Below are 26,301 nucleotides of genomic sequence, written 5' to 3' on the forward strand. Positions count from 1 at the left end.
AGTGACAAAGAGACAGAAAGAGATAAAATCCACTAGTTTTAAACTTAAACCGCACAAACGGGCTTAAAAGCACTTTTTTATTGTTTATGTCTAAAACCAGCTGTTGTAGTGCTGTTTTATTGTTTATGCGTACATTAATGTCGTCAAAATCAATACTGGTGCTCATCTTCAGGCGCTTCCTTGGAGAAATCCTGCTGGTGCTTGCATCTATCTCAGCCTGCCCTTGGCCTTGCCTCTTCCTTTGGTGCTGTGGGGTCACAAACATAAATCATCAGTCAACAGTTTACTATTCATCCATGTATGAATTAATATTTATTAAGTCCATCTCTATAGTTCCATTTGGTTGCTCTGGTGTGTTCCTAACAAATGTTGTTTGTACATACAGGTCTGGGTATCACTGGTAGTTCCACAGTTTGGAGGCCCAAGGTGTTAATTAAATATTAATTAAATCCATTATGAAGTGAATAATCATGAATAAATACAGATACATTAATAATAACCATAAATGGGTAAGTAATAATCCAACACAATTTTAAAACTCTATTTAATATGAAATGTAATGTCATCCATCCATTCTTTATGTGATTGGCTTGCCGCCTATTCAGAGAAAAAGCAACAGCCAATCAGAGAACAGACTGCTGAGGTTCAATGCTGCTGAGGGCTTAAACTGCCAGATGGTGACATAGTGGCATTGTGAACTAAAACTGGAAAAAGTAGTGTTGGGAAAACAAAAACAGACTTTAGAAGAAGGCGATTTTGTAATAAATGGAGACCTGCATAAGCAGTATGAAATTATCATAATGAGCTGAATCTTTTAAAAATCCATGGAATATTTCATGATGGTTATATTATTATTATTATTATGTATTTTATATTGCCATATTTATAAAACATTTTAATGCTTGGGGTCTCCATACAATTTAAATCTCTTTAGAGATCTTGTACAGCAGGTTTTTTTTATATTGAAATAAAAAAGGGGTGACAAACATGTCTGCCTAAATTCCTCAAAGTAAGGTATGAAGTATTGTTTCTTATTAGTAGAGAAACACTTTGAGATACTACTTTTTTGATATAGGTATGTTTTTCTACAAACCTTTTTTTTTTTTCATTTAACAAAAGAGACTGGCTACTATACAAGAACTTTAAAATTGTGAAATTGTGATTTAAATTGCAACCGATCAAAGAATAACAGCGATGCAAGCTTTTGGTACGTCAGTTTTCAAATGTTCATTTTGCTACGGATTCATTTAAGCTGCTGACAAATAAGTATTACCCAGCCCTCTGTATGAATGACGCACAGCACATATCTTTGTCTGCATGTAGACATAATTTTCTTTAAGCGTGACATTTTGTCAGTGCAGATGCTCTGTAGGTCCATATGTGCTGTAGTGTTCATTAACAAAATGAAATTAGGTCATGAGCGAAGTGATGGAGGGGTTGAAGAAGACATCAAAGCATCATGCTATTAGAAAAGGGAAAAACACGATTTCACACGGCTGGCAAATGATGATTGTGTCCTCTCAGCAGCAGCCTTACCTTTTCATACCCTGCCTTTGTTCTCTTTTTGCCCCTTTGCCCATAAGATCTGATACATCCACAGTTTAATCTGCCAGATATTTGAGTGTAGACACTTACCAGTTGATTTAACACAGACGTCTCGCTTTCTGCCTTTTTTAAATGTTGACATACACGGCTTTTTTCTTTTTCAAGGGATTGATTCAGATCGGTTTACATTTCAAAATCTGTAACCAATAGTGTTACAAAAAGCAGTTTCAAAAAGTAGCAAATATGTGGGGGCTTTGGGATGTTCGCTCCAACCACCACAGTGCTTCTCTATTCTACCAACTTCAAAGCTCAAGTATAGCTGTGGATCAGGAACACAATGTTTTCGGACTGCCTGGATGAAGATGTAAAGAGGGATGATGGGTAATAGATGCACGGAGAAGAATAAAGAATGTTGAGCAGAGCGAGAAACAAGTAGAGTATGGTAAGAAAGTAATCAAATACTGCATGAATGCTTTAAAATGGCAGAGCTTTCTGCTACTGTGTTGATCTTTTTCCATGGCTGTCTGAAACAGGTAAAATCTGATTTTATGTTTTACTTGTTCAGAGCCATAGGTAGGTGAGATCTGTGCTGTGCAAAGTTAGAACTATTTCAATGCTCACAACTCATTCAGTAAAGACTGTGTCACATGTTCCCATTCTACATCAGGTAGGTTGATGTGAGTTTAAAAAGGGTTACAAGAGATAATTTATCATATTGAAGAACTGTATACGGGGGTTCACAACTACAATTTATCAATTTATATGCACTTATAATACCAAATTTGTTTTGTTAAATAAAACTGACTCAACATTTCCTGAGGTTCTTTAAATGAGTACCAAAACCACCTCAATTCTATTAAAGAAACTCTCAGCGCCAATATGAGCCTTGTCACTTACCTCTGGTGGTCTTGAACGCGAGCCAGGAGCTGATTGATCTGTGGGGGACAAACATGGAGGACTGGCTAAGCACAAGAGCAACAGGTGGACACGGGCGGACACCAGCTGAGCCGAAGAGTGGACCTCGTGGTCCTAAAGAAGAGCTCAGCAGGGCAAGATATGTTCACCTGATGTCCAAAGAATTTCATCTGTGGATGGGGACTCACCTCTAGCCTTCCTGACAGAGCTGATCATTTAACTAAATCCTAAAGTGAAGGCCACAGAGCTGAAGTGCTTATGTTTCAGTTGTGCTCGCCTCATTACAGGCTCCACACTACCAGTTTCACCTTCTGTTGTCAGTGGTTGCCCGGCTTTGCTCCTGCTCCACTGTCTGAGGCTCAGTTTGTGACCCTTTAACACACAGGACAGCAAAACAACCAAGACGCTCACACTCCTTATTAACAATTACTCACAACTTCTGCTGCTCATTGATTCGGAACTGGAGTACAGTAATCTGGAAGTCAAGCCACATTCATTTTATGTAGGTGCCCTCTGGACAGCCTTTCACTTAAAAGTATATTACATATTTTTCAGCTTTCACATTATGTGGATTTTTCAGGGCTGTAGGCTGCATTATCATCTTATCCCATGATCTAAATTCATATAGTACATAAAACAAGTTAGGTAGCATATACATAGAAGCTAATGGAGGATTTTAATCAGGTCATAGGCTGTTCATTTTGTAAAGACATGAAAGAAAGAGTAAGAAAATTTGGGAAATATAAAGAACAGAAGATTTAAACCACTCTTGTCTGTAGCCTACGGTAAATTTGTAGCTGGAGTGAGCAGCTTGTTAGCTTAGCTTAACATAAAGACTGGAAACAGCTAGTCCAGTTATGTTCAAAGATAAGAAAATTCACCATCCAGCACCTTTAAAGCTCACTAGTTAACATGTTATATTTTGTTGGATAGAATCAGGCTAGCTGTTTCCATGTTTCCAGTCTTTTCTGAGCTAAGCTTACGGGCTGTTGGCTTTAGCTTAATTTTTACCGTACAAACGTGAAAGCTGAATCAATCTTCTCATCAAAGTCTTGCAACTACAAAAAAAAGCGAATAAGCGTATTTTCCAAAAGGTATTCCAGATTGATTGAACTGTAACACCGACACTTTTTATTTTATGTAGTTGAGTTCTTCTACAGGTGCATATACAGGTTTGGTGAAAAAAAAAAAAAAGGTTTTCACTTTGTCATTTCATGGAGCAATTGGTACATGAACACCCCAAGGCAAAGTACTTACATCATATTTCTGTCTCTTCAGTTTCTCGGTGAGGTCAAACTTCTCAGACTCCAGTGTCATCAGCCACTGCCACAGCTCATTGGCCTTCTCCCTTCAGAGCAAATACCAGTTGCATTTTAGAAACAGAAAAGTAAAAGACCTTGCCAAAACGTTAGACCTCTATGATTTAAGGAATGGAAAGTAGATGGGAGTTTATTCACAAACAAATCACCTGCATCGGACCGTAAATGTGGATATTAGCCTGTCTATGGAACTGTGAATAAGGGCTGCTAGTGAAAACATAGTATCCTTACTTCACTTTGTCCTCGCTGAGATGGTCGATGTTGAGAGGCTTCCTCCTCTCTGCCAGGATCTTCTTTTTCTTCTCTCTCTCTGTCTGCTTTTTCGCTCCCCTTTTTCCATCTTGCTGGATAGGAGAATCAATCAAAGAGGATGTGTTGACAGAACACAAGAAGAGAAAGGATAAAAGAAAGAAAATATCAAAGAGGCCACAAAATCTGAAACGCTGATCCTATTTCCTATTGATTCAAGTATAAACACATGTATTTATGATCACAGTAACAGTCTCCATCTTCTGTCTTTCATTTCAGCGATGGTTGTGCATTATGGTGGGTACTGACTGGTACCGACTGTGCCAATCCTTTACATTTGTCTGACAGAAGATTTTCAGTGAGAATTTGGTAAACAGTTTGTGAAGACTGACCCTCTGTTGGACACCACCATACTGCTGAGTCATGTTTGTCAGAGCCTTCTTCTTCTTGGCGTCCTCATCCTGCTTTTTACGGGCCTCCTCCTGCTCCTTCCTCTCCTTTTCTTCCTGCCATACAGATTGCACAAGAAGGTCACAGGAGAAAGAAACACACCACCTTGCCTCTCCAACGGCTTAATCAATACTGAGGGCAAAATCTATTAAAGTCTTCCTGCTGTCATCACTTAGATAAAATTCACTGTATCTGCAAGAAGATCCTTTTCCTGGAAATTATTATCATTATCTGCCATGTTAGAAAATGACAATTGGTTTCATGTGAATTTCAAGTTAAACCTGCAGTAACTGAAATTTTGTTCTCTTTGGGGAAGCAGAAACAAGCTGTAAACACAACACTAGCATATTTTTACATTTTAGCTTGATATAGTCAACATGATAGCGAACAGCTGCTTAATTACACATCAAGCTGATACAGAGCAACATAATCATTCATTTGGAGTTGTGTTTCTGGCCACCAGATGTAACTGGGGTGGTGATGACGCAGTGGATAAGACACATACCTTTTGTGTGAGAGACCCACGTTCGAATCCACTGTAAGACACCAATGTGTCCTTGAGCAAGACGCTTCACCCCTAGTTGCCCTAGAGGTGTGTGACCTACATGCAACATTTATAGCAATTGTAAGACGCTTTGCATAAAAGTGTCAGCTAAATTAATAAATGTAACTCCAGTATTCCAATCTCCTTTTAGCTCTGTTTTTGGTCTCCACCAATTCCTAAGGGAAATAGCTGACTCTTTAGCTCTTCACTCGCTAACTTGGTTTGCAAATAATGTACGGTGGATTTTTAGAGCGTTTTCATTGAAAACAGCCTACTGCTGTAGAAAAACAATGCTATGAGACCTGTGACATTAAAATCAGAGTTGCAGGGTGATAATTCTCTGTAGGTTTGTCATGTACATGTAACACCACTCTTACATGGTCATTTAATCCATTGGTATTATGAAAATATTGACTATAGGTGCTTTAAAGAAAAATATAACTGAATTATTTGCAGCAGACAACATAAAGAAAAGAGTTCCCTAAAGGCAAAGACTTCATGTTGATCCAAATTTATATGTTATGCTGAAATTAAATCTGCCCAAAGCAATTTTTTGAATGACATCACTTAACTGCACCAAGCAGGGCTGGACTGGTAATGGGGCAAATTACCAGTGGGCCGATGCACCTTTGGGGCAGATGTAACGTAAATGATGTATTTATATAACTGTTTTTTAAAAAATGGACCAACGACCTGCCCATTGGGTAATTTTCTGTACTGACACTGGGCGGCCCAATCACATCTCTTTAGCGAAAGTGAGCAGGAGGAGAGTGGAGGTGAAGGCATGGAGTAGCTCAACCTGTAGGGAGGGAGGGTGATTTACACTGGAGACGCTGGGGACAGGTAGCCACCACTTTTTGAAAGCATTTGTTAAAAATGTTCTGAAAAATAGCTTGCACCAAGAAATGTTAATTAACAAATAAAAATTCTATGACAAAGGTTTATTTGCACAATATGCCTGTAATGCAAAGTAAATATAGAAGAAAACTCTGTGTTGTCCAAAAAAAGTCACTTAAGCTAAAAACAATAATAAGCTACTGATTACCAGTGTTGGGGGTAGCCTAACACATTGCAGAGTAACGCATTACTGTAATCAGATTACTTTTGTCTGTAAGGTAGTAATGTAACGCATTACTGTTGATAACTTCAGTAATCACATTACAGTTATTAATGACAAAATCATCGCGTTACTTGTGAACTGGTTCTTGAACTATCCGCATAACGGGAGGAGAGAAAAATAAATAGTCCCTTTTCCTCCGTGTTTGCGTAACACTTTTCCGACCTAACTTTTTACTTCAACGCCAGTTCATGAGGATGCAGAAATTGCAATACTGCCAAAGACGTCTTTCGAGGGGTGGAGGTATTAGGCCTACTTCATATTGTTTCGCGAAAGGACAGAACTAGTTACTTTCAGCAGTGAGTAATCTAGTAAAGTAAGGCATTACTTTAAAAAAAAAAAAAAGTTACTAGTAATGTGTAATCCATTACCTTTTATGAGTAACTACCCCAACACTGCTGATTGAGATCCTCGGGCAGAGGTCTAGCTGTTGTCTGTTCCAGAGTCTCGACTGAAAACTAAAGGGGACAGAGTGTTTGCTGTCAGGGCCCCTCTGGAACAGCCTGCCCGAGGAAATCAGGTCAGCTGAGTCAGTGAACTCTTTTAAGTCACTTCTTAAAACATACTTTTATAGGAGAGCCTTTCCCGATCTTATTTGACTTTATTTTATCCCTTTTATTTTATTTATTTTACTAATTTTATAATTATCTTAAACGTGTATTTTAGTCTTTTCAATGTTTTCATGATTTTATCTTGTATTGTTTTTGTATTATTGTCTTTTGGGTATTATTGTCTTTACACTTGTTAAAGCACTTGTTTTTGAAAAGTGCTCTACAAATAAAGATTATTATTATTATTATTATTACTGCATTCCATTATATTTTTATATTCTGAATTGTCACCTGGCACCTGAATTTTGTGCTTCCCTGATGCAGAAAATGTCTCCAGAATGCAGGAAATTAAATGTTTCATGCTCAAAATCTTCTGGGGAAGGACCTCTATATCAAAAACTTCTTCAATAAATAGTTTTTTTTTAAATAGTAAGCCCATTAAAATACAGTCTTGTTGTCATGGCCCCAATCTTGTGCAATGTTACGTCTCATGGGCTCTCAAGTGTTTTGTCACACCCCTGATTTAAGCCCTTAAATGGATGGATGGTGTATTGGTGAGGGGTGTCCGACCGATTTTGGTGGGCTGCCTGGGCAAAAATTGCCAGGGCTGATTTTTTGTCCCAGTCCAGCCCTGGCACCAAGGACACTCACATTTAAAAATGTGCCCGTTTATGCTTTAGAGTATATCAAAACAAAAATGGGAAAGATGGAGTAAAGATCAAGGATGGAGTATTTACTTTCTGTTGTTGAGGAGTTTACATTCATCAGAGAAGATTCCCAACCAGGATAGACACCGTAATTATATTTTGGTTACAGTTATTTGTTATAGGACACTCTTTATTTATTGTATTTAGGGTCATTGTCCTGAAAAACGGTGATTGAAAAGGAACTCACTGCGACACGAGTCTGCCTCTCCTTCTCCCTCTCAGCACGGATCCTCAGCTGTTCAGCCCTCTCAGCACGACGCTTCTCCTGCACATCCATGCCCACACAAACACACAGTGTAATTGTTTGCTGGGTGGTGCATCACTCCAGCGATCTGGCACACTTTCCTGGAAGACTTACGATTCTGTTAACGAGAGCGATGAGCTCCTCCTCTTCCTTCTTCCTCTGAATGAAGTGGGCCTCGATCAGAGATTGCAGCTCGGTCAGATCCTTCTCCTGACGCTTTCTGTGGATGTCCTGCAGTTACAGATGCACCTTCAGTGACTGCATATCCAGAGAGCAAAACCCTCATGAAGTCCTAAACAAAATGTTGAACCTAAACTACTGCAGCCGACATTTGGTCCTCATAATGACAAAAAAAGACAAACATTTATACATGCAGACACAGTATACAGACAAATAAATTGTGTCAATGTCATTTAAAAAGGTATCACTTACATCAAAGTCCACCTTTTCTCCCTCTGGTATCTTCGGCACAGCTATAGCTGGAGCAAACAACCTCAAAAAACATTTCTGGGTTAGAAAATTAACTTTAAACAACCAGTTAACCACTAGTTGGTTGATGTATATAGATTAAAATTCACATGACGAAAGACTTACTTTGGTTTGGGTTTGGAGTCATCTATTGTAATAAAAAAAGTGATAATACAGTTACTATAGCACTGATTTACATTTGTTTAATCTATACTATATATATATACACATATATATACATACATACATACATACACACACACAGTGAGGAAAATAAGTATTTGAACACCCTGCTATTTTGCAAGTTCTCCCACTTAGAAATCATGGAGGGGTCTGAAATTGTCATCGGTGCATGTCCACTGTGAGAGACACAATCTAAAAAAATTAAAATAAAATCCAGAAATCACAATGTATGATTTTTTAACTATTTATTTGTATGATACAGCTGCAAATAAGTATTTGAACATTTGGTACAGTAGCCTTTGTTTGCAATTACAGCGGTCAAACGTTTCCTGTAGTTTTTCACCAGGTTTGCACACACTGCAGGAGGGATTTTGGCCCACTCCTCCACACAGATCTTCTCTAGATCAGTCAGGTTTCTGGGCTGTCGCTGAGAAACACGGACTTTGAGCTCCCTCCAAAGATTGTCTATTGGGTTTAGGTCTTGAGACTGGCTAGGCCACGCCAGAACCTTGATATGCTTCTTACAGAGCCACTCCTTGGTTATCCTGGCTGTGTGCTTCGGTTCATTGTCATGTTGGAAGACCCGGCCTCGACCCATCTTCAATGCTCTAACTGAGGGAAGGAGGTTGTTCCCCAAAATCTCGCAATACATGGCCCCGGTCATCCTCTCCTTAATACAGTGATGTCGCCCTGTCCCATGTGCAGAAAAACACCCCCAAACATGATGCTACCACCCCCATGCTTCACAGTAGGGATGCTGTTCTTGGGATGGTACTCATCATTCTTCTTCCTCCAAACACGGTTAGTGGAATTATGACCAAAAAGTTCTATTTTGCTCTCATCTGACCACATGACTTTCTCCCATGACTCCTCTGGATCATCCAAATGGTCATTGGCAAACTGAAGACGGGCCTTGACATGTGCTGGTTTAAGCAGGGGAACCTTCCGTGCCATGCGTGATTTCAAACCATGACGTCTTAGTGTATTACCAACAGTAACCTTGGAAACGGTGGTCCCAGCTCTTTTCAGGTCATTGACCAGCTCCTCCCGTGTAGTTCTGGGCTGATTTCTCGCCTTTCTTAGGATCATTGAGACCCCACGAGGTGAGATCTTGCATGGAACCCCAGTCCGAGGGAGATTGACAGTCATGTTTAGCTTCTTCCATTTTCTAATGATTGCTCCAACAGTGGACCTTTTTTCACCAAGCTGCTTGGCAATTTCCCCGTAGCCCTTTCCAGCCTTGTGGAGGTGTACAATTTTGTCTCTAGTGTCTTTGGACAGCTCTTTGGTCTTGGCCATGTTAGTAGTTGGATTCTTACTGATTGTATGGGGTGGACAGGTGTCTGCTAACAGGAGGCAGCTAACGACCTCAAACAGGTGCATCTAATTTAGGATAATAAATGGAGTGGAGGTGGACATTTTGAAGGCAGACTAACAGGTCTTTGAGAGTCAGAATTCTAGCTGATAGACAGGTGTTCAAATACTTATTTGCAGCTGTATCATACAAATAAATAGTTAAAAAATCATACATTGTGATTTCTGGATTATTTTTTTGATTATGTCTCTCACAGTGGACATGCACCTACGATGACAATTTCAGACCCCTCCATGATTTCTAAGTGGGAGAACTTGCAAAATAGCAGGGTGTTCAAATACTTATTTTCCTTACTGTATATAAGTGATCTATTTAGTCATCTATTTAGTTTTTCATTAAGACTAAAATATGAATCTTAAAACCATATTTGGAGTGTAAAAAATGTACAATTGACAAGTCAAACTGTTCAACTGATCTTTAGATAAAATTACAGCGCTCACTTACCCTGGTTCTCTCCTAGAGGGTGAGAACAGAGAAGTAAATTATAATTAATTAATAAATGACCCTCACTAATGGAACAATAGAACACAGACACTCAACACACATAAATGAGCTGTGTAAGTGAATAAATACTGGAACAATGAATCTTGTTTTTCTGACTTTTATGCATGGTCTGTAGCAATGCACTATAGCATGACATCCAGTACAGTTGTTTGTCATTAAAAAACAGGAGCTACGGTGGCCGGCACGCTCTGTTGGCTCTTGTGCCAAATGATGATGACCCGCAGTGTGTGTAGATAGAAATGGAAAATTCTAAGGTAATAAAAACACTAATAAATAAATAAATAACATTACATAAGGTCTTTATACACCACTGAAAACATAGTTATGTATATTATATTGCATTTCTGTCAATAGATCCTCCTCAATATAACACGGTGAACCTTTAAGTAAAAGTAGTAATAACACAGTGTACAACTACTCTGTTACGAGTCCTGCATTCAATAATTTACTTCATTAAAAGTTCAAAGGTTTTAGCATCAAAATATACTAAGTAGGCTACAAAAAGTAAAAGGACTCTTTATACAGAATGGCCTCTTTCAGAATAATGTCTAATATATAAAAAAATTCTAATTATCGATGCATCCATGTGTTTCACTTTAATCACTTTAATGTTGCAGCTGGTGAAGGTGGGGCTATTTTTTTACTTTATATACTGGCGGGTATATGAAGTCAAAAGGTCATAATGTTATTAGTTGGTAATATTTTATATTATTACTCAATCTGCAAAGTAACTAGTGATCAAATGTATCAAATGACTGTAGTGGAGGAAAACACATTTGCCTCTGAGATGTAATGGAGTAGAAGTATAAAGTAGCAGAAAATGGAAATATTCTAATAAAGTCCTACAAGTACAACAAACTTGTACTCAATTACTGTATTTGAATACATGTACTTAGTTACTTTTCACCAGTGTCATTATAGTAATAGAAAGTAAATTATAGTACCTTCATCTGCAGCTGGAGACTCTGTGGCAGAGGACATAAGGACATGTTAGTGCATCAGATGGCAGAATCCAAATGGATTTACTTTATTATTTAACAATACTACTTCGTTCTTTATATATATCTACTTTACACATTTTGATATGAAAAACTATCTTGCCTGTGAGAAGGAGAAAATAGAAAGTCTAAACAGTTTCTGTATGCCTTGTCACACAGGGCTGGTGAAAGTACTCTGGGGGCGCCAAGCCATGAACACTTAGTTTACTTTCAGACAGTGTGAAGGCAGTTCTTTTATAAGAGTGTGTTATCAGAATAAATATTAAAATAGGAAGATATTTACACCACATATGAATTCAGCAGCAACAGAGATTTGAAAAGATTGAAAGTCACTATTACAATTTCCCACAAATATCTCAGTCCTACAGTCTCCTTGAATTACCTTCTGCTGAAGGCTCTCTGTAAATGTAATGTGAACCGGCAGGTGATCATAGCGATCATAATCAATGCAAGAAATGGGACACAGCTCATCAGTAAATGTTCATGGCATGACTTGGCTACAATATGTTATTGTTACGAGGAGAATGGTTTTTCCAATATGTACTTAAAGTTAAACAAAATAAGCATATGCCATGTATTAGGTGTCATATTTCAAAGCCAAATATTTTTTCATTCACATAATGTATACAATATAGTTGTTAAAGCTGGACCATCAACACTGTTATATATGTTAGATTAGATTAAAATATAACAAAAGTCATTACCTTCCACTGTAGGAAGAGGTTCTAAGGTGGTGTGAAATAATTAAAATATGGTTAAATATGTCACATGTCATCAGAAAATGCAATGAAACAATATGTTTACAATTGACATTTAGTCACGGAATTACATTATATATGAATATTACATAACTTTTCTTTGCAATCATAAAATAAGCAAGACATACAGTATATATGATGTGATAAAAATCTGAATGTTTTAACTAGTGCTGGGCAACGTGTCGCACACATTTAAATGTACTGCTATATACATAAAAGTGCAATAACGTGTGGTTTGCAAACATTTTAAACAAATAAGGTGCTTTTTACCAGCAGTATTCCCTTTACACAGTTAGCAATAAAATATTTCTTCTAAATCTCAACTTAAAACATTAATGTCAAAATCAAATGAAATATTAAACCAAAGCTATTTGCCACTGCCAAGGCATTACCTTTTATCTAGCTTGTTAAAACAAGTTACCATCAAAGTCCAGAGCCACGATCATAACATCATTCCAGGCACCTTCTGAGCAACAGGTTACCATATATAGATCTGTTTTCTTGGGTTTTTTTCTGAACAGGTATCAGCAGAAACATTTTTCTTTTATCAGGGAGCAGCATAAACAGTCTATGTTCAATAGTAAGTGTCCCTGTTAGAGTGAGGGGAAGTGGTCAAGCACAAGGCGTAGTGACAAGCAGGCGTGTTCCCGTGAAACAGTCTCTGTTGTGTTTGCCTCACGCACACACCTGCCGCCAAAGTTGAATTGTCTTGAACCTTTTGTACGCAACGCGCAGCACAAATCATTGAAAGAGAGAGTGATCCTAGCTGTTTGTGAGTTTCCAAAATCTATTTTTACTTCATATACTGCCTGGTACATGAAGTCAAAAGGTCATAATGTTATTAGTTGGTAATATTTTGCGTTATTACTCAATCTGCAAAGTAACTAGTGATCAAATGTATCAAATGACTGTAGTGGAGGAAAACACATTTGCCTCTGAGATGTAATGGTGTAGAAGTATAAAGTAGCAGAAAATGGAAATATTCTAATAAAGTCCTACAAGTACAACAAACTTGTACTCAATTACTGTATTTGAATACGTGTACTTAGTTACTTTCCACCTGTTATTACAGTAATGAAAGTAAATTATAGTACCTTCATCTGCAGCTGGAGACTCTGTGGCAGAGGACATAAGGGCATGTTAGTGCATCAGATGGCAGAATCCAAATGGATTTACTTTATTATTTACGTCGTTCTTTATATATATCTACTTTATACATTTTGATATGAAACACTGTCTTGCCTGTGAGAAGGAGAAAATAGAAAGTCTAAACAGTTTCTGTATGCCTTGTCATACAGGGCTGGTGAAAGTACTCTGGGGGCGCCAAGCCATGAACACTTAGTTTACTTTCAGACAGTGTGAGGCAGTTCTTTTATAAAAGTGTGTTATCAGAATAAATCTTAAAATAGGAATATGAATTTGGCCGCAACAAAGAATTGAAAAGATTGAAAGTCACAAATATCTCAGTCCTACAGTCTCCTTGAATTACCTTCTGCTGAAGGCTCTCTGTAAATGTAATGTGAACCGGCAGGTGATCATAGCGATCATAATCAATGCAAGAAATGGGACACAGCTCATCAGTAAATGTTCATGGCATGACTTGGCTACAATATGTTATTATTTACGAGGAGAATGGTTTAACTAATATGTACTTGAAGAGGTGGTATTATGCTCACTTTCAGGTTCATAATCTTATTTAGGGGTTGAACCAGAGCAGGTTTACATGGTTTAATTTTCAAAAACAGTATATTTTTTGTTATTACATTTACATTTATTCATTTAGCTGACGCTTTTATCCAAAGCGACTTACAATTGCTATATATGTCAGAGGTCGCACGCCTCTGGAGCAACTAGGGGTTAAGTGTCTTGCTCAGGGACACACTGGTGGATGTGTCACAGTGGGGAGTTGTACCCGTCATACTGCACATTGCTGCAGCTCTCTTCTGTTTTGAAGGCTTCGTTTTAGCTATAGAGTGATACATCTTGTCTTTAAATGATCTTTGTTGGGAGTTGCACATGCGCAGTTCCTAGTTAAGGACTACAAGCCAATCAGAAGCAGAGAATGGCGGGCCAATGAGAAGCCGGTAAACAGCTTCGATTCAGCTGTACATGTTGCTGACCAGCTTGGCAACATGGACTGGAGCAAGAGTTTCACAGTGGGGAGTTATTAATCTGTAACAAAAGTATCTTTCATACATTAAGTTTTAACTGAGCTCTGTCTCTACATCACAGTAGCAACTTCATGTCCATTGACTGCCTGGAGGGTAGATAGGGTTTGGAAGGGAGAGGAGAGGTGTGTGCTGGAGCTCAGTGTTTTTCCACCGCTGTTTTTGAGGGTGTGTCGGACAAGCCGCTTGGCTAGCGTTATATGAGGCGCTCACAGGGATGAAAGGGAAATGGCTGGACTACAAACCAGCTGTTTTCAGGCAGTTCAGAGCAGAGTTTTCTGTGGGAGATGGGAACTCCCTTTGTGGTGGACTTTTTCACTTTGCAAACCTGTTGCAAACATGCACAAAAAGGTATATAACTCAATAAAGAAGAGGGAAAAAGCCAAACAGCATAATACCACCTCTTTAAAGTTAAACAAAATAAGCATGTGCAATTTATTAAGTGTCATATTTCAAAGCAAAATGATGTTTCATTCACATAATGTATACAATATAGTTGTTCATGCTGGACCATCAACACTGTTATATATGTTAGATTAGAATAAAATATAACAAAAGTCATTACCTTCCACAGTAGGAAGAGGTTCTAAGGTGGTGTGAAATAATGAAAATATGGTTAAATATGTCACATGTCATCAGAAAATGCAATTTACAATTAACAATTGACATTTAGTCACAGGATTAAATTATATACGACTTTTACATAACTTATTTTTCAATCGTGAAATAAGCTAGGCATACGGTATAAAATGTGATAACAAAAATTAATGTTTTAACGTTTTGGCAGTTTGTAAATAAAGTAGCATGAAATGCTAATGATACAGGTAAATAAATGGTGCTGAATTAAATAAGAGATAAAATGTTTGTAATGTACAGGTGAACCTGTGTGTTATTAATATAAAGTATGTTTGTAATATTTATGATGGCACAAGCAATGCTCTGGACAGCACTACACATATAAATTTTGTAATATGAAGTGACACCTAATTAGCCGTTTTCTATATAAATTTCAATGTATTCTATAAACGCAAATGGAATTATAATGGCTCATAGACAAATATTAAAAGATTAGAATTACCTTGTACTTCAGGTGCTACTTCTTCTATAAAACAAAAACATAACAAGTCAAATTATTGTTATTGGTGGGCAAAAACATGACACCAAACACACACAGACACACACACACATGCACACAGACACACACACACACACACATGCACACACACACACACACACACACACAAAGGCATTATTTACTGACAAAAAACAAGTCATACAAACCTTCTTCTTTCAGTGTCTTCATGTCTGAGTGAACTAAATAAGGATTAGTGGATCAATGAGGCTCTGGCAAACAGCTTGAGGCTGGGATTCGGTCAAACTCTGAGCACTGTGATATTGTCCCGTGGGATGCACTGAAACCAATGCTGGTGTCTGACATTCTGAACAAAGCTAGAAACAGGGAATGATCCCGGATCACAAACCAAGCCCATGAGCTGTTTGTAACCTGTCAGAAATCAAAGCCAAATCTCGACACATAGCATAACAACAGGGGGAAAATGTCATTGTCGTTTCGGTTTACTTTGTGCATTTGAAATGATTTTTATCCAATGCTAATCAGTGGTGGAGGAAGTGTGTTTTAACATATTTTTTTCTTTCTTTTTTTCTCTTCTATTTGTCTCATCGACTTATTAGTGTTCCCATTCGCATTTACATACACACATATACCCCACCCACACACGACATCTCACATACACCACCACAGTTTATCTCACACTTGATGAACTTTGCCTCCCGCGCCTTCACAGCAGCTACACTGTTTGCCGTCATAAACTGTTTTGCTGCCTTGTCACCATTGTTTAACTCTTGTCTTATGTTTTGTTATATTGCACAAATGATACAAAAACAAAGACAAACTGAAAAGCTTGCTGTGGCTTTTATCACTGACAGCAGACACTGTAACAGCAGCAGACACACCGGAAACAAGGCGATGCACACATATGAAGCCATGCAGAAGCCTTTACCTTCCTCTTCCTGGGTTACCTCTGAGGAGACATAATCAGGTCAGCCACATCTAGCAACAGAACCTTGAAAGTGACATTTTGCTTTCGAAAACACGTTGAATGCTCTCAAACTCTTACTTACCTTCCTCCCTGAAAAGAAAAGAAGAGGAGATGTGAATTTTTTTTCCCGGAGCAATCAGTCGAAATCAGCTCAGTCTGTCTGTTTAACTCAGTACACCGTGAAACACCACTAAAATGTAAAGAAGGCACTCACAGCATCTCCTCCACTACTTCTTCTCCAGACATCTTGGATTCCAATTACCTGCATAAAAGAGGAAAGCAGACAATGTGTCGAAACATCAAGAATCACAACTTCAATTCACCACACAGAATACATGATGCATTTTTAATGAATTTCCTTTTTTTTTTAGATAATAAAGGAGTTTTAAAGCACACATACACAGACACTCAATTCTCTTGGCCTCAATATAATGAGGGCTCATTATATTAATTTTTGTTTCATTCATGTTTTTCTTGCTGTCATTTGTGTTGTTGTTTGTCTTCCTGATATTTTCCTCTTTATCTCATCGAATGTAATGTTTTTAGCCCTTGAGATTTTAGCCCTTGAGATTTCTTTCCCTCGGACAGATGGTTTGTGTCTTCTTTTCTCCTCTCTGTGCTTTTATTCAGATGTGCAAACAACTAATCCAAAACCTACAAAGAAACAAAACTTGGCTACATGCTTTGAGATTGGAGCAATTGTAGAATTTGAAATGATTCCACCATGGGCACTGCAAGTAGAGGCCCAGGGCTTTAAACAGCTCCAGGCCTAATCCTCAGCCATTTCCTCTTGGCAGTGATCAAGGCTGCAGGCAGCCGACTGGAGTCTGGACAGCACTGAAACTATCAGGACTGCACCAGTCCTTCAGGGATGAACCGATGCATCTGAAGCTAGGCATATCAAATTGGCTCAGATATGTACACTAGGAAAACAATTTTCCAGGTGCTCAACAGGCTTTGAAGTGGTACACTGCAAGAAATGTCCATCATAGTGTGATTTAGTCTGATATTCATGCGTAACAGCTTATTGTTCTGTCAAAGCGAAACAATTCAATCTGATTTCAGCACCAATTTTGAAGATCAGTTTACTTGCCACGAGGAGTAACACTCAGCCTGTGAAAATAGTTGTATTATGTCCTCTGTGGCTGTGGAAGAGATCTCTAAAGTCTGCACAAATAACCCTGATGGTGTCACGATCATGAGCGCTGTCTTGTGACGAGGCTTGAGATTTCAAACAGAAACCCTGTGTTACAAACCACAGAGTTTGAAAGATGAGGGTGTTTACCAGGTAGTGAGAGTTTAATGCACCCTATTGAGTTGCATTATGGCAAATGCAGGAACCAGTGTTTTTGGAGCTTGAGACATACTAGGGACTATAGGTCAAGATACCTATGCCTATATTTGTCACAACCTTGATTTTGAGTGTGGTATTTTTCTGTTATTTTGGTAAATGTCCAGTTCTGTTTTACCCATTGCCTCTGTGTTCTTGTTTAGGTTTTGTTTGTTGAGCATTGCTTCCTTGTTTTCTGTTGTATTTAGTTACATATATCTTTGTGTATTGTCTGTAGCTTTACTTCCTGTTTTATTGTGCAATTTTGGTGATTGGTGTTTTTGTTTAGCTTTGTTTCCTGTCTACATTGATTCCCAATGCGTCTCACCTGTGTTTAATTGCCATGGCTGGTTGTGTGTGTGTGTGTGGTGTGCCCCTTTATACACTGCTCAAAAAATAAAGGGAACACTTAAACAACACGGTGTAACTCCAAGTCAATCACACTCCTGTGAAATCAAACTGTCCACTTAGGAAGCAACACTGATTGACAATCAATTTCACATGCTGTGCAAATGGAATAGACAACAGGTGGAAATTATGGGCAATTAGCAAGACACCCCCAATAAAGGAGTGGTTCTGCAGGTGGTGACCACAGACCACTTCTCAGTTCCTATGCTTCCTGGCTGATGTTTTGGTCACTTTTGAATGCTGGCGGTGCTTTCACTCTAGTGGTAGCATGAGATGGAGTCTACAACCCACACAAGTGGCTCAGGTAGTGCAGCTCATCCAGGACGGCACATCAATGCGAGCTGTGGCAAGAAGGTTTGCAGTGTCTGTCAGTGTAGTGTCCAGAGCATGGAGGCGCTACCAGGAGACAGGCCAGTACATCAGGAGACGTGAAGGAGGCCGTAGGAGGGCAACAACCCAGCAGCAGGACCGCTACCTCCGCCTTTGTGCAAGGAGGGGCAGGAGGAGCACTGCCAGAGCCCTGCAAAATGACCTCCAGTAGGCCACAAATGTGCATGTGTCTTCTCAAACGGTCAGAAACAGACTCCATGAGGGTGGTATGAGGGCCCGACGTCCACAGGTGGGGGTTGTGCTTACAGCCCAACACCGTGTACGACGTTTGGCATTTGCCAGAGAACACCAAGATTGGCAAATTCGCCACTGGCACCCTGTGCTCTTCACAGATGAAAGCAGGTTCACACTGAGCACATGTGACAGACGTGACAGAGTCTGGAGACGCCGCGGAGAACGTTCTGCTGCCTGCAACATCCTCCGGCATGACCGGTTTGGCGGTGGGTCAGTAATGGTGTGGGGTGGCATTTCTTTGGGGGGCCGCACAGCCCTCAGTGTGCTCGCCGTGCGGTTGGCCCTGGGTTCCTCCTAATGCAAGACAATGCTAGACCTCATGTGGCTGGAGTGTGTCAGCAGTTCCTGCAAGAGGAAGCTATGGACTGGCCCGCCCGTTACCCAGACCTGAATCCAATTGAGCACATCTGGGACATCATGTCTCGCTCCATCCACTAACGCCACGTTGCACCACAGAGTGTCCATGAATTGGCGGATGCTTTAGTCCAGGTCTGGGAGGAGATCCCTCAGGAGACCATCCGCACCTCATCAGGAGCATGCCCAGGCGTTGTAGAGAGGTCATACAGGCATGTGGAGGCCACACTGAGCCTCATTTTGACTTGTTTTAAGGACATTACATCAAAGTTGGATCGGCCTGTAGTGTGGTTTTCCACTTTGATTTTGAGTGTGACTCCAAATCCAGACCTCCATGGGTTGATAAATTTGATTTCCATTGATAATTTTTGTGTGATTTTCTTGTCAGCACATTCAACTATGTAAAGAAAGGAGTATTTAATGAGATTATTTCATTCATTCAGATCAAGGATGTGTTATTTTAGTGTTCCCTTTATTTTTTTTGAGTAGTGTATATTGCCCTCACTTGTGTTCACTCCTTGTGGTGTCATCATTGACTCCAGGAACTCACCGCCCCCAGCCAAGAAGTAGTCTAGCACATAAACCCAACTTGACGTTTCTACACTTCTATTGTTGTATGGATTATACAAATAAAATATAATATGATAGTTAGTGAGCTATATGTACCTTTGGCAGGCTAGCTGTTTCCCCTGCGTCCAGTCTTTATGCTAAGCTAAGATAACCTCTAATTCCTGGCCATACATGATGGTGGTATCAATCTTCTTAGCAAACTCTTAGCAAAGAAAAAAGCGAATAAGAGTATTTCAATGCAATGCAATGCTAAATCGCTGGAGTCCCCCTTTAGTATCTTTCTTAAGCACATTTTTTCAAATTGTTGCATAATAGAACCCAGCCTCATTAATTTGAGAAAACATTGGGGTGTTTGGGGTCAAAGGTACAGGGATTGAATCCATCACCGTACCCTTGACCTTGACCCCAAGGCTATGGTATCATATGAGAGCATGGTTATGGATCATGTTTTTTTCCCACCAGCTTATAAATCAGCAGATCATAAAAACTGGTGCACAGAGTACAGTGGGAGGAGAATGAGGGTCTATTTTTAAGAATAACAGAACGTGCTTTTGAACAGGTGTGGAACTACTCCTCCAGACAATGGGTTTGGCTCACCTCAGTATACTCACAGTAAATCAGTGAGCTGGGACCCACATTCAGACAGGCTATTTTTGTTGTTGCGGTTTGGTCAGCTGCTGCTTGGGGAACGTTTTTGTAACAATGGCTCTCATGACATTGTCTTCCTTCTTAAGCATATTCATTATGAGAAAACCAAGTTTGTTTCAGGTTTTTGGTAGTAATAGTGACTTATTTGATATGCACGTCGAATAGGCATTGTTGGGATAAAGAAAATTAGCTCCACATCCCCGGATTCACCCTCCCTCCCTTCTTCTGCCTGGCTGGCTACCGGTCCTGTTCTTTCTTTCCAAGTCGTTTCAAAAGAGGCCAGCTGCACATTCAATCTCTGCATGCCATATTTACACCTTCCCTGTCCACAGTCATGCTTCTGTTTAAATTCTGTTACATGTCTGCTCAAATTAAAACATTGTGGTGCCTGGGGTGCCTGTGCGGTTGTTACTTGTGTCATCAGAGTGAGCAGCTGACGTCAAGGACAAGAGGAGAGAAATGTGAGTGAGACTGAGAAAGATTGAAAAAGGAGAAATAGAAGAATACCATCTGGTTGAAGAAAAGCACTGACTGGAAACCCAGAAAGAATTCCGTGTATGAGAGCTGTCATGGCTGGGGCATTAAAAGTGTATTTGCTTTAATGCATGCGGTCAGTCCCTGTCTGGCTGATACTGTGGAATAACACACAGTCCGACAGTGGCAGGAATGTTGCGTAATGCGGGTGCTGGTTTCGGCATTAGGCAGCATTAAGTCAAAGCCCAAAGCATGCTACCATCACCAACAGTCTCAGGGGCGAGCTTAGCACCTTCATCACCAGTATATGCACTGCTCAGATCAGAATACATCAAAGAAAAGACATTATAAAATCTTTAAGAGGCTACTTAGGCAACGTCTGAGCCAATTTAATTCAGCATTCATGACTTTAGTAGCTAGGTCAAGCTGAGGAGGTTTTAATTCAGCAGACCTTAAGTTTTTGTCAAATCAAGATTTTAAAAAAACAGCCATTAAAAACAGCAAAATATGAACTGTATTTCAATGCCTATTCGGGATGTTATTGATCATTTTGTTGCCATGCACCCAGAGGTCATGCTCAGATCTTACCTCCGGTATGTATCCCCAAGGAAGAGTCGGGATTAGCAGAAAGTTTGGGTCGTACTCTTTCACATCCAGACATACACAAGTTCAATCATCCTCCCCAACCAAAATAAGCACACTTAATACAGCCCTGTCCATCACGTGACCACATATCTTTTCTATGACTGGTTAGGGTCGTCAGTTCTATTGTTGGAGGCAGAAGATGAGTTATACCTGGAGAGGAATGCCTCCTTGCTATCAGCTACTTTTGTGGCCAGAAATTGGAAATACAACTCGTACTACCACAAAGTATTATTTGGATGGAGATAAAACATGAAATACAACAAAAATACAATAATACAGTGAAAACAAATGGTAATACAAGGGAATAATCATATATGTCTTAATTTTTTTTAACATATTTGTTAACAGATTGTGATGCCCTCACTTCCTCTGGCAGGTTGTTCCAGAGGTGAGGACCATAGACACTAAATGCCGGAGCACTCAGGGAACAACTAAAAGGCCAGTGCCAGAGGACCTGAGTGATCAAGAGGGAGCATATATTAAAAGCATGTCTAAAAAGAATTTAGGCACTAGTCCATTGAGTTATTTGTACACCAATAAAAGGATCTTAAAATATATTCCAAAACTAACAGGCAACCATTTACAAATACCTTGGGACAATCATTGATTCAAAGCTGAGTTTTGAAGCCAACTGTGAAATGGTGTGTAAAAAGGGTCATCAACATCTGTTCTTTTTAAGGAAACTGAGTCAATTTCAAATTGAGAAAAAAACTGTTGATTATGTTTTATTGTGCTTTTATTGAATCCGTACTCTTCTTTTCTCTTGGTACGGGAACTTAACGTTAAAGAGTCGAAACTCTATTAACCAGATTGTGAAATGGTCCAGTAGGTTGATTGGGGAACCACTACTGAACCCAGCCTTGCTGTATACTAGGCAGGTACAGCGCATGAGTATTTAAATTTTGAGTGACCAGCTTCATCCGCTGTATTATGCGTTCCAGTATCTGCCGTCCAACGGTTTAGAGTACTGTGGTGTACAACAAAACAATATAAAAACAGCTTTGTTCCCGTACGGATTAATTTTATGAATAGTATTAAGATGGAGTAGATTGTTTTAGTGCGATTTTAGTGTCTTGTTCTGTTTGTATGGTGTTATCGTTTATATGGTTGAGAAATAGTCTAAACTTATTCTCTGGTATGTAATTTACCTACAGGTATAAATAAAGGAACCTGAACATGAACCAGTGAAGGTACTTCAGGACAGGTGAGATTTGTGCTCTCCTTAAGGTATTAGTCAGTACACGTGCTGCTGCATTCTGGATGATTTGTAACTTAATAGGTTTCTTAGGTAGACCAAAAAAGAGAGCATTGCTGTAATCAAGCCTGCCATACCAAGGCAAATTCCTTGTATGTGAAAATTTACCTGGCAATAAACCCGATTCTGTAAGTGATAAAAGCATGCATAAGTCTCTCAGTATCTGCTAGGGAGAGAAAAAGTTGCACTGCGAGATTCAAAATTCAAATCAGGGTCTACAAGCATGCAAAGATTTTTTTTGCTGGGGGCTTGGCGCTTTGTGCCAGGGATTTTAAGTTGCACAGAATCACTATCTGAACCTCCGATAATTAAAAGGTTGGGCTTATCTTTGTTCAGTTCCAAAAAATTATGTGACATCCACAAAATGATATGATCAATGCAGTGAACCAGTTAATCAATAGGGCTGATGGCATTGGGTGCTCTCAAGAGATGTACAGTTGTGTGTCATCATACCATAACTATGATAATTAATCCTGTGTTCTCTGACATTTGCCACTGGCAGCATAGAGAATGAACAATATAGGTCCCAGAATGGAGCCTTGAGGGACCTCACATGTGCTAGTGTAGTAGTCCTAAACCAATCTAACACTGAGCCAGAGAGGCCAACACACTGCAATCTGTTAACAAGGGTGTCAAGATTGACTGTATCAGAAGCAGAAGTTTTTTTGGTCATCGTCGTTTCTTTTGAGAATTGACAAAGCGTAGAGCAGCTTTGTATTGAAGTCAGAGCATGTAAGTAGAAAAGTAGAAAAGCTATGTAATTTTTACATAATTTATTAATGCCTGACTCTTACAATCAATCTTCTTCCACATCTTGGTCATCGATTATGATACAATCCTTTATTTAAGTTGTACACTGTTCATTATTACAATATTTTCACAACACTTGAAGGCAGCCTATAGTTTAAATTTATTTAGCTAACAATAATGATGAATGATGTATTCAGGTATTTTGACTTATTTGACATTATATTTTGTTATTTTCATGTCTTCATAATCAACTTATTTAAAAACAATCAGTGCTACAGTGGATATATGCAGTTTTCTGATGTGGTTAATAGTAGAGTGGTGGAGTTATGGAAGGAAACGTAACAATGTGGAATAGAATACCTCAATGTCTTTATTGCTGTTGTTGAGTCAAGGGTACAATGTTTTGCAACATTCATCCAGTTGGAAACTGCCCACTTGTGACACCGGGAGTGACTACAGATAGTGCGTTTTGCATAGGCTTAGCGCTACACAAACAACAAGTGTCTGGTTAAACATGGAAATGTAAGAACTTTAAAAAACATAAAATGGACACATGGTTGTAAAAAAACAACAACATGGCATTATGAAACCACTGTATTAAAAAAACATAAATGTCACATTAAATCACGCTTAAAAAGCATTTTGGTCAAGCTCCCCTGCTCTTTTTAGGAGCCATGCAATGTGATTGTCAGACTTATGAGCAGTAACATTTATCAATTTAATGCCCCGGCAAACCGTTAATATTATCAGACCTTGTGACAAAAACTATGAAAGGGAATGTGCTACTTAAGACCTTAAGTAAAAAATTAAAAACTCTTAATATCATACTGAGTTGCTTTGAGGCTGTACTGTGCCTCAGCTGTCAAAAATGTTTTCATTGCAATCATTAGGCCAGAAGAATTACGTAGTGGTAAATATCCTTGTATTGTACTAGTATCTTGCTATATGCTTAGGCACCCTGATTTAACTTTGCCCTCAATTAGAGAATGATCGCTGAGCATAAGAGTGTGCATAGAGGCTATAAAGAAGTTAAAGTAGCCTTAAAAATGGGGGTTGGTTTGTCATTTTCCTATAAAACCTACAGCTTTTAAGCAGTGAAGGCGCCTTGTGCACCTGCTTTTTAAGAGGAATGTCTGAAGATTTTAATGTGATCAAACAGGTACACAAGCTAGAAAAACAGCTAGAAATAGAAAAGGACAAAACACATTAAACCATAAATAAAATGACATAAAAGGATAATAAAAGTCATAATGGCCTCCTATCTCCTATCACCAGCGTAATTAACTGCCTTGTTGGTAAATATTTTCTGGATACAAAAAAAAGCAAAAATACCTTTTGTTATGAGTATAAAGATGTTATATAAGATACAGTATGATAGGTCATAATCAAAACATCACATGTGCTAACATATATTACTCAGACCATTGCTGCACTATTGGTAAGACATAATAAAAGTGAAATTAGCTAAATTCTAGAAGTGCTTATATTTCTATCCTGAACTGGTGAACGTTGAATAAAATAGCAATGTGTAAAGCTTTTGCTTTAAATATAAATAAAAAAAGAGATGGAAATTGTACTGTATGAGGGAGAGAACTGATTGCACCCATCTCTTTGGAATGTGGAAACTTTTAACTCATCTACTCGGTGTCTATCAAAACTATCAGCATGGAGTACATCAGATAAATCTAAATTTAATTTGTTTTTGTTTTTTTCTTCCTGGCAGGATTGTATAAAGTAATTAGTAATAGAAATTATAAATGTCCAAATTTCACAGCATTTTGTTTCTTTTAGAAAGCAAAAATCATTGTGCAAAGGCACTATACGTGGCAACCGTACAAAAATATGATGCTGTTTCGGTACAGTGCTTGGACAGCGTCTCTCCTGTCCCTTCGTTTTCTTGGGGTCCCTCTTAGGAGTGTAATAATTTTTTTGGTTCTTAAGACAAACTCAAAGGAAGAGTCTTGGATTGTCGTGGTCCCCAGCTTCAGTGGCTCCTTTAAGACATTAATGTCCCATACCTGGTAAAAGATAAAAAAAATTGTCCATCAGTGGCTCTATTATAGGTCTGCAGACAGCGTCAAGCGTGTACACATGTGTTTAGCCATGCTAGCAGCCTAGCAATGTGTGTCTTAGGATGAAATTATCAGGTCAATTTATCCAATGATGCTTTCTGACCAAACGCCTACAAAACAAATGGGATTTTCGTAAGCCTCCTTAGTTTAGTGCTAATTAGCAAATGTTAGCAAGTTTACACCTAAACTAAGAAGTTGAGCATGGTAAGAGTTATGCTACATCAGCATGTCAGCATTACTGTGCCTCACAGTCTACAGCCTCATGGAGCCACTAGCGTGGCTGCAGACTAGCATCATGGTCGAAACCCACATATCAAAACAGGTCACATCACTGCAAATTATTTGAGATACTTGATATGTGAGTCTGATTTACTAACATGTGAAGTAACATGAGTTCTTCATTGACATTTTTGCACTTTTGAATTTAGTGAAGCACATTTGGAGCAGATTGAAACTTTGTGCACTCTAAATTATGTACTAATGTGCACAATAAAATTACTCTATATTGTAATACAACAGATATTCATTCATGCTATAGTTCATTTTGAGTCAAGAGGCCAAACAAAATATTAGTTTAAACATATCATTCTAAATTCAGCATAGCCAGAGATATATTTCCAAAATGGTGAACATTATTTTGGAAGCTGTCTATTAGAGCCAAGAATGTGGTCTGAGCGGCAGAAGTGGACGTGTACATGAGTGGAAAAGCTGAAAGGTTTGAGTGGTGTCGAGAGGGCTGTTGAGGGGGTTTAAAGAGGTGAAGTGGTGTGTCTATGTGTGTGTGCAAGCAACCCATTACGCATATATGTACGGAATTCCTCAAGGCCAAAACCCCTCTTCTGCCCGCTGGGGGGGAACAAAAGGAGGAGGAGTTTGTACTCAGATCTGATTTTAAAATAGCAAGCAATGTTTAAGTGGCATCCTAAAACGCTGTGGAGCAAAAGGCCAAAAGGCAAACTGAAAAAGGCCGCAGTGTAGGCTATGATAGGGCCAGTTATTGGTTTTGAGACGCATGG

At 38.9% G+C, this 26,301-nt stretch overlaps 2 protein-coding genes across 14 annotated transcripts in view; both read right to left on the reverse strand.

Annotated features, from left to right (window-relative positions):
* Window positions 1-36: 36 nt before the first annotated feature.
* On the reverse strand, window positions 37-21,245 carry tnnt2e (troponin T2e, cardiac). 6 transcript variants are annotated; one of them, XM_038739256.1, is made up of 19 exons: window positions 21,152-21,245; window positions 16,370-16,417; window positions 16,238-16,245; window positions 16,117-16,137; window positions 15,174-15,197; window positions 14,661-14,681; window positions 13,022-13,042; window positions 11,874-11,894; window positions 11,116-11,136; window positions 10,112-10,123; window positions 8,236-8,257; window positions 8,074-8,134; window positions 7,756-7,872; window positions 7,585-7,662; window positions 4,421-4,534; window positions 4,011-4,123; window positions 3,718-3,808; window positions 2,443-2,480; window positions 37-247 (listed from the first exon to the last, which is right to left on the reverse strand). In XM_038739256.1, exons 2-19 carry the CDS (start codon window positions 16,399-16,401, stop codon window positions 208-210), a joined length of 855 nt encoding a protein of 284 aa, XP_038595184.1. In that variant the 5' UTR covers window positions 16,402-16,417; window positions 21,152-21,245; the 3' UTR covers window positions 37-207. The 6 variants fall into 6 exon arrangements, with proteins under 6 accessions (XP_038595184.1, XP_038595186.1, XP_038595185.1 ...); XM_038739258.1 differs by lacking the exon at window positions 11,874-11,894; XM_038739257.1 differs by lacking the exon at window positions 10,112-10,123.
* Window positions 21,246-23,562: 2,317 nt separating this feature from the next.
* cald1a (caldesmon 1a) overlaps window positions 23,563-26,301 on the reverse strand; it is a 60,846-nt gene continuing 58,107 nt past the window's right edge. For all 8 annotated transcript variants that reach the window (XR_005447375.1, XM_038738475.1, XM_038738474.1 and 5 more), the window contains one exon: window positions 23,563-25,231. Coding sequence is in view for 7 of the 8 variants with exons in the window: in XM_038738475.1 (XP_038594403.1) it covers window positions 25,218-25,231 (14 nt within the window). In the remaining variant the exon portion in view is untranslated. The remainder of the gene's footprint in view (window positions 25,232-26,301) is intronic.

The sequence above is a fragment of the Micropterus salmoides genome, unplaced genomic scaffold (assembly GCF_014851395.1).
Source record: "Micropterus salmoides isolate LMB-PRFRI ecotype aquatic unplaced genomic scaffold, ASM1485139v1 Ms_hic_scaffold_23, whole genome shotgun sequence".
NCBI lineage: Eukaryota > Metazoa > Chordata > Actinopteri > Centrarchiformes > Centrarchidae > Micropterus > Micropterus salmoides.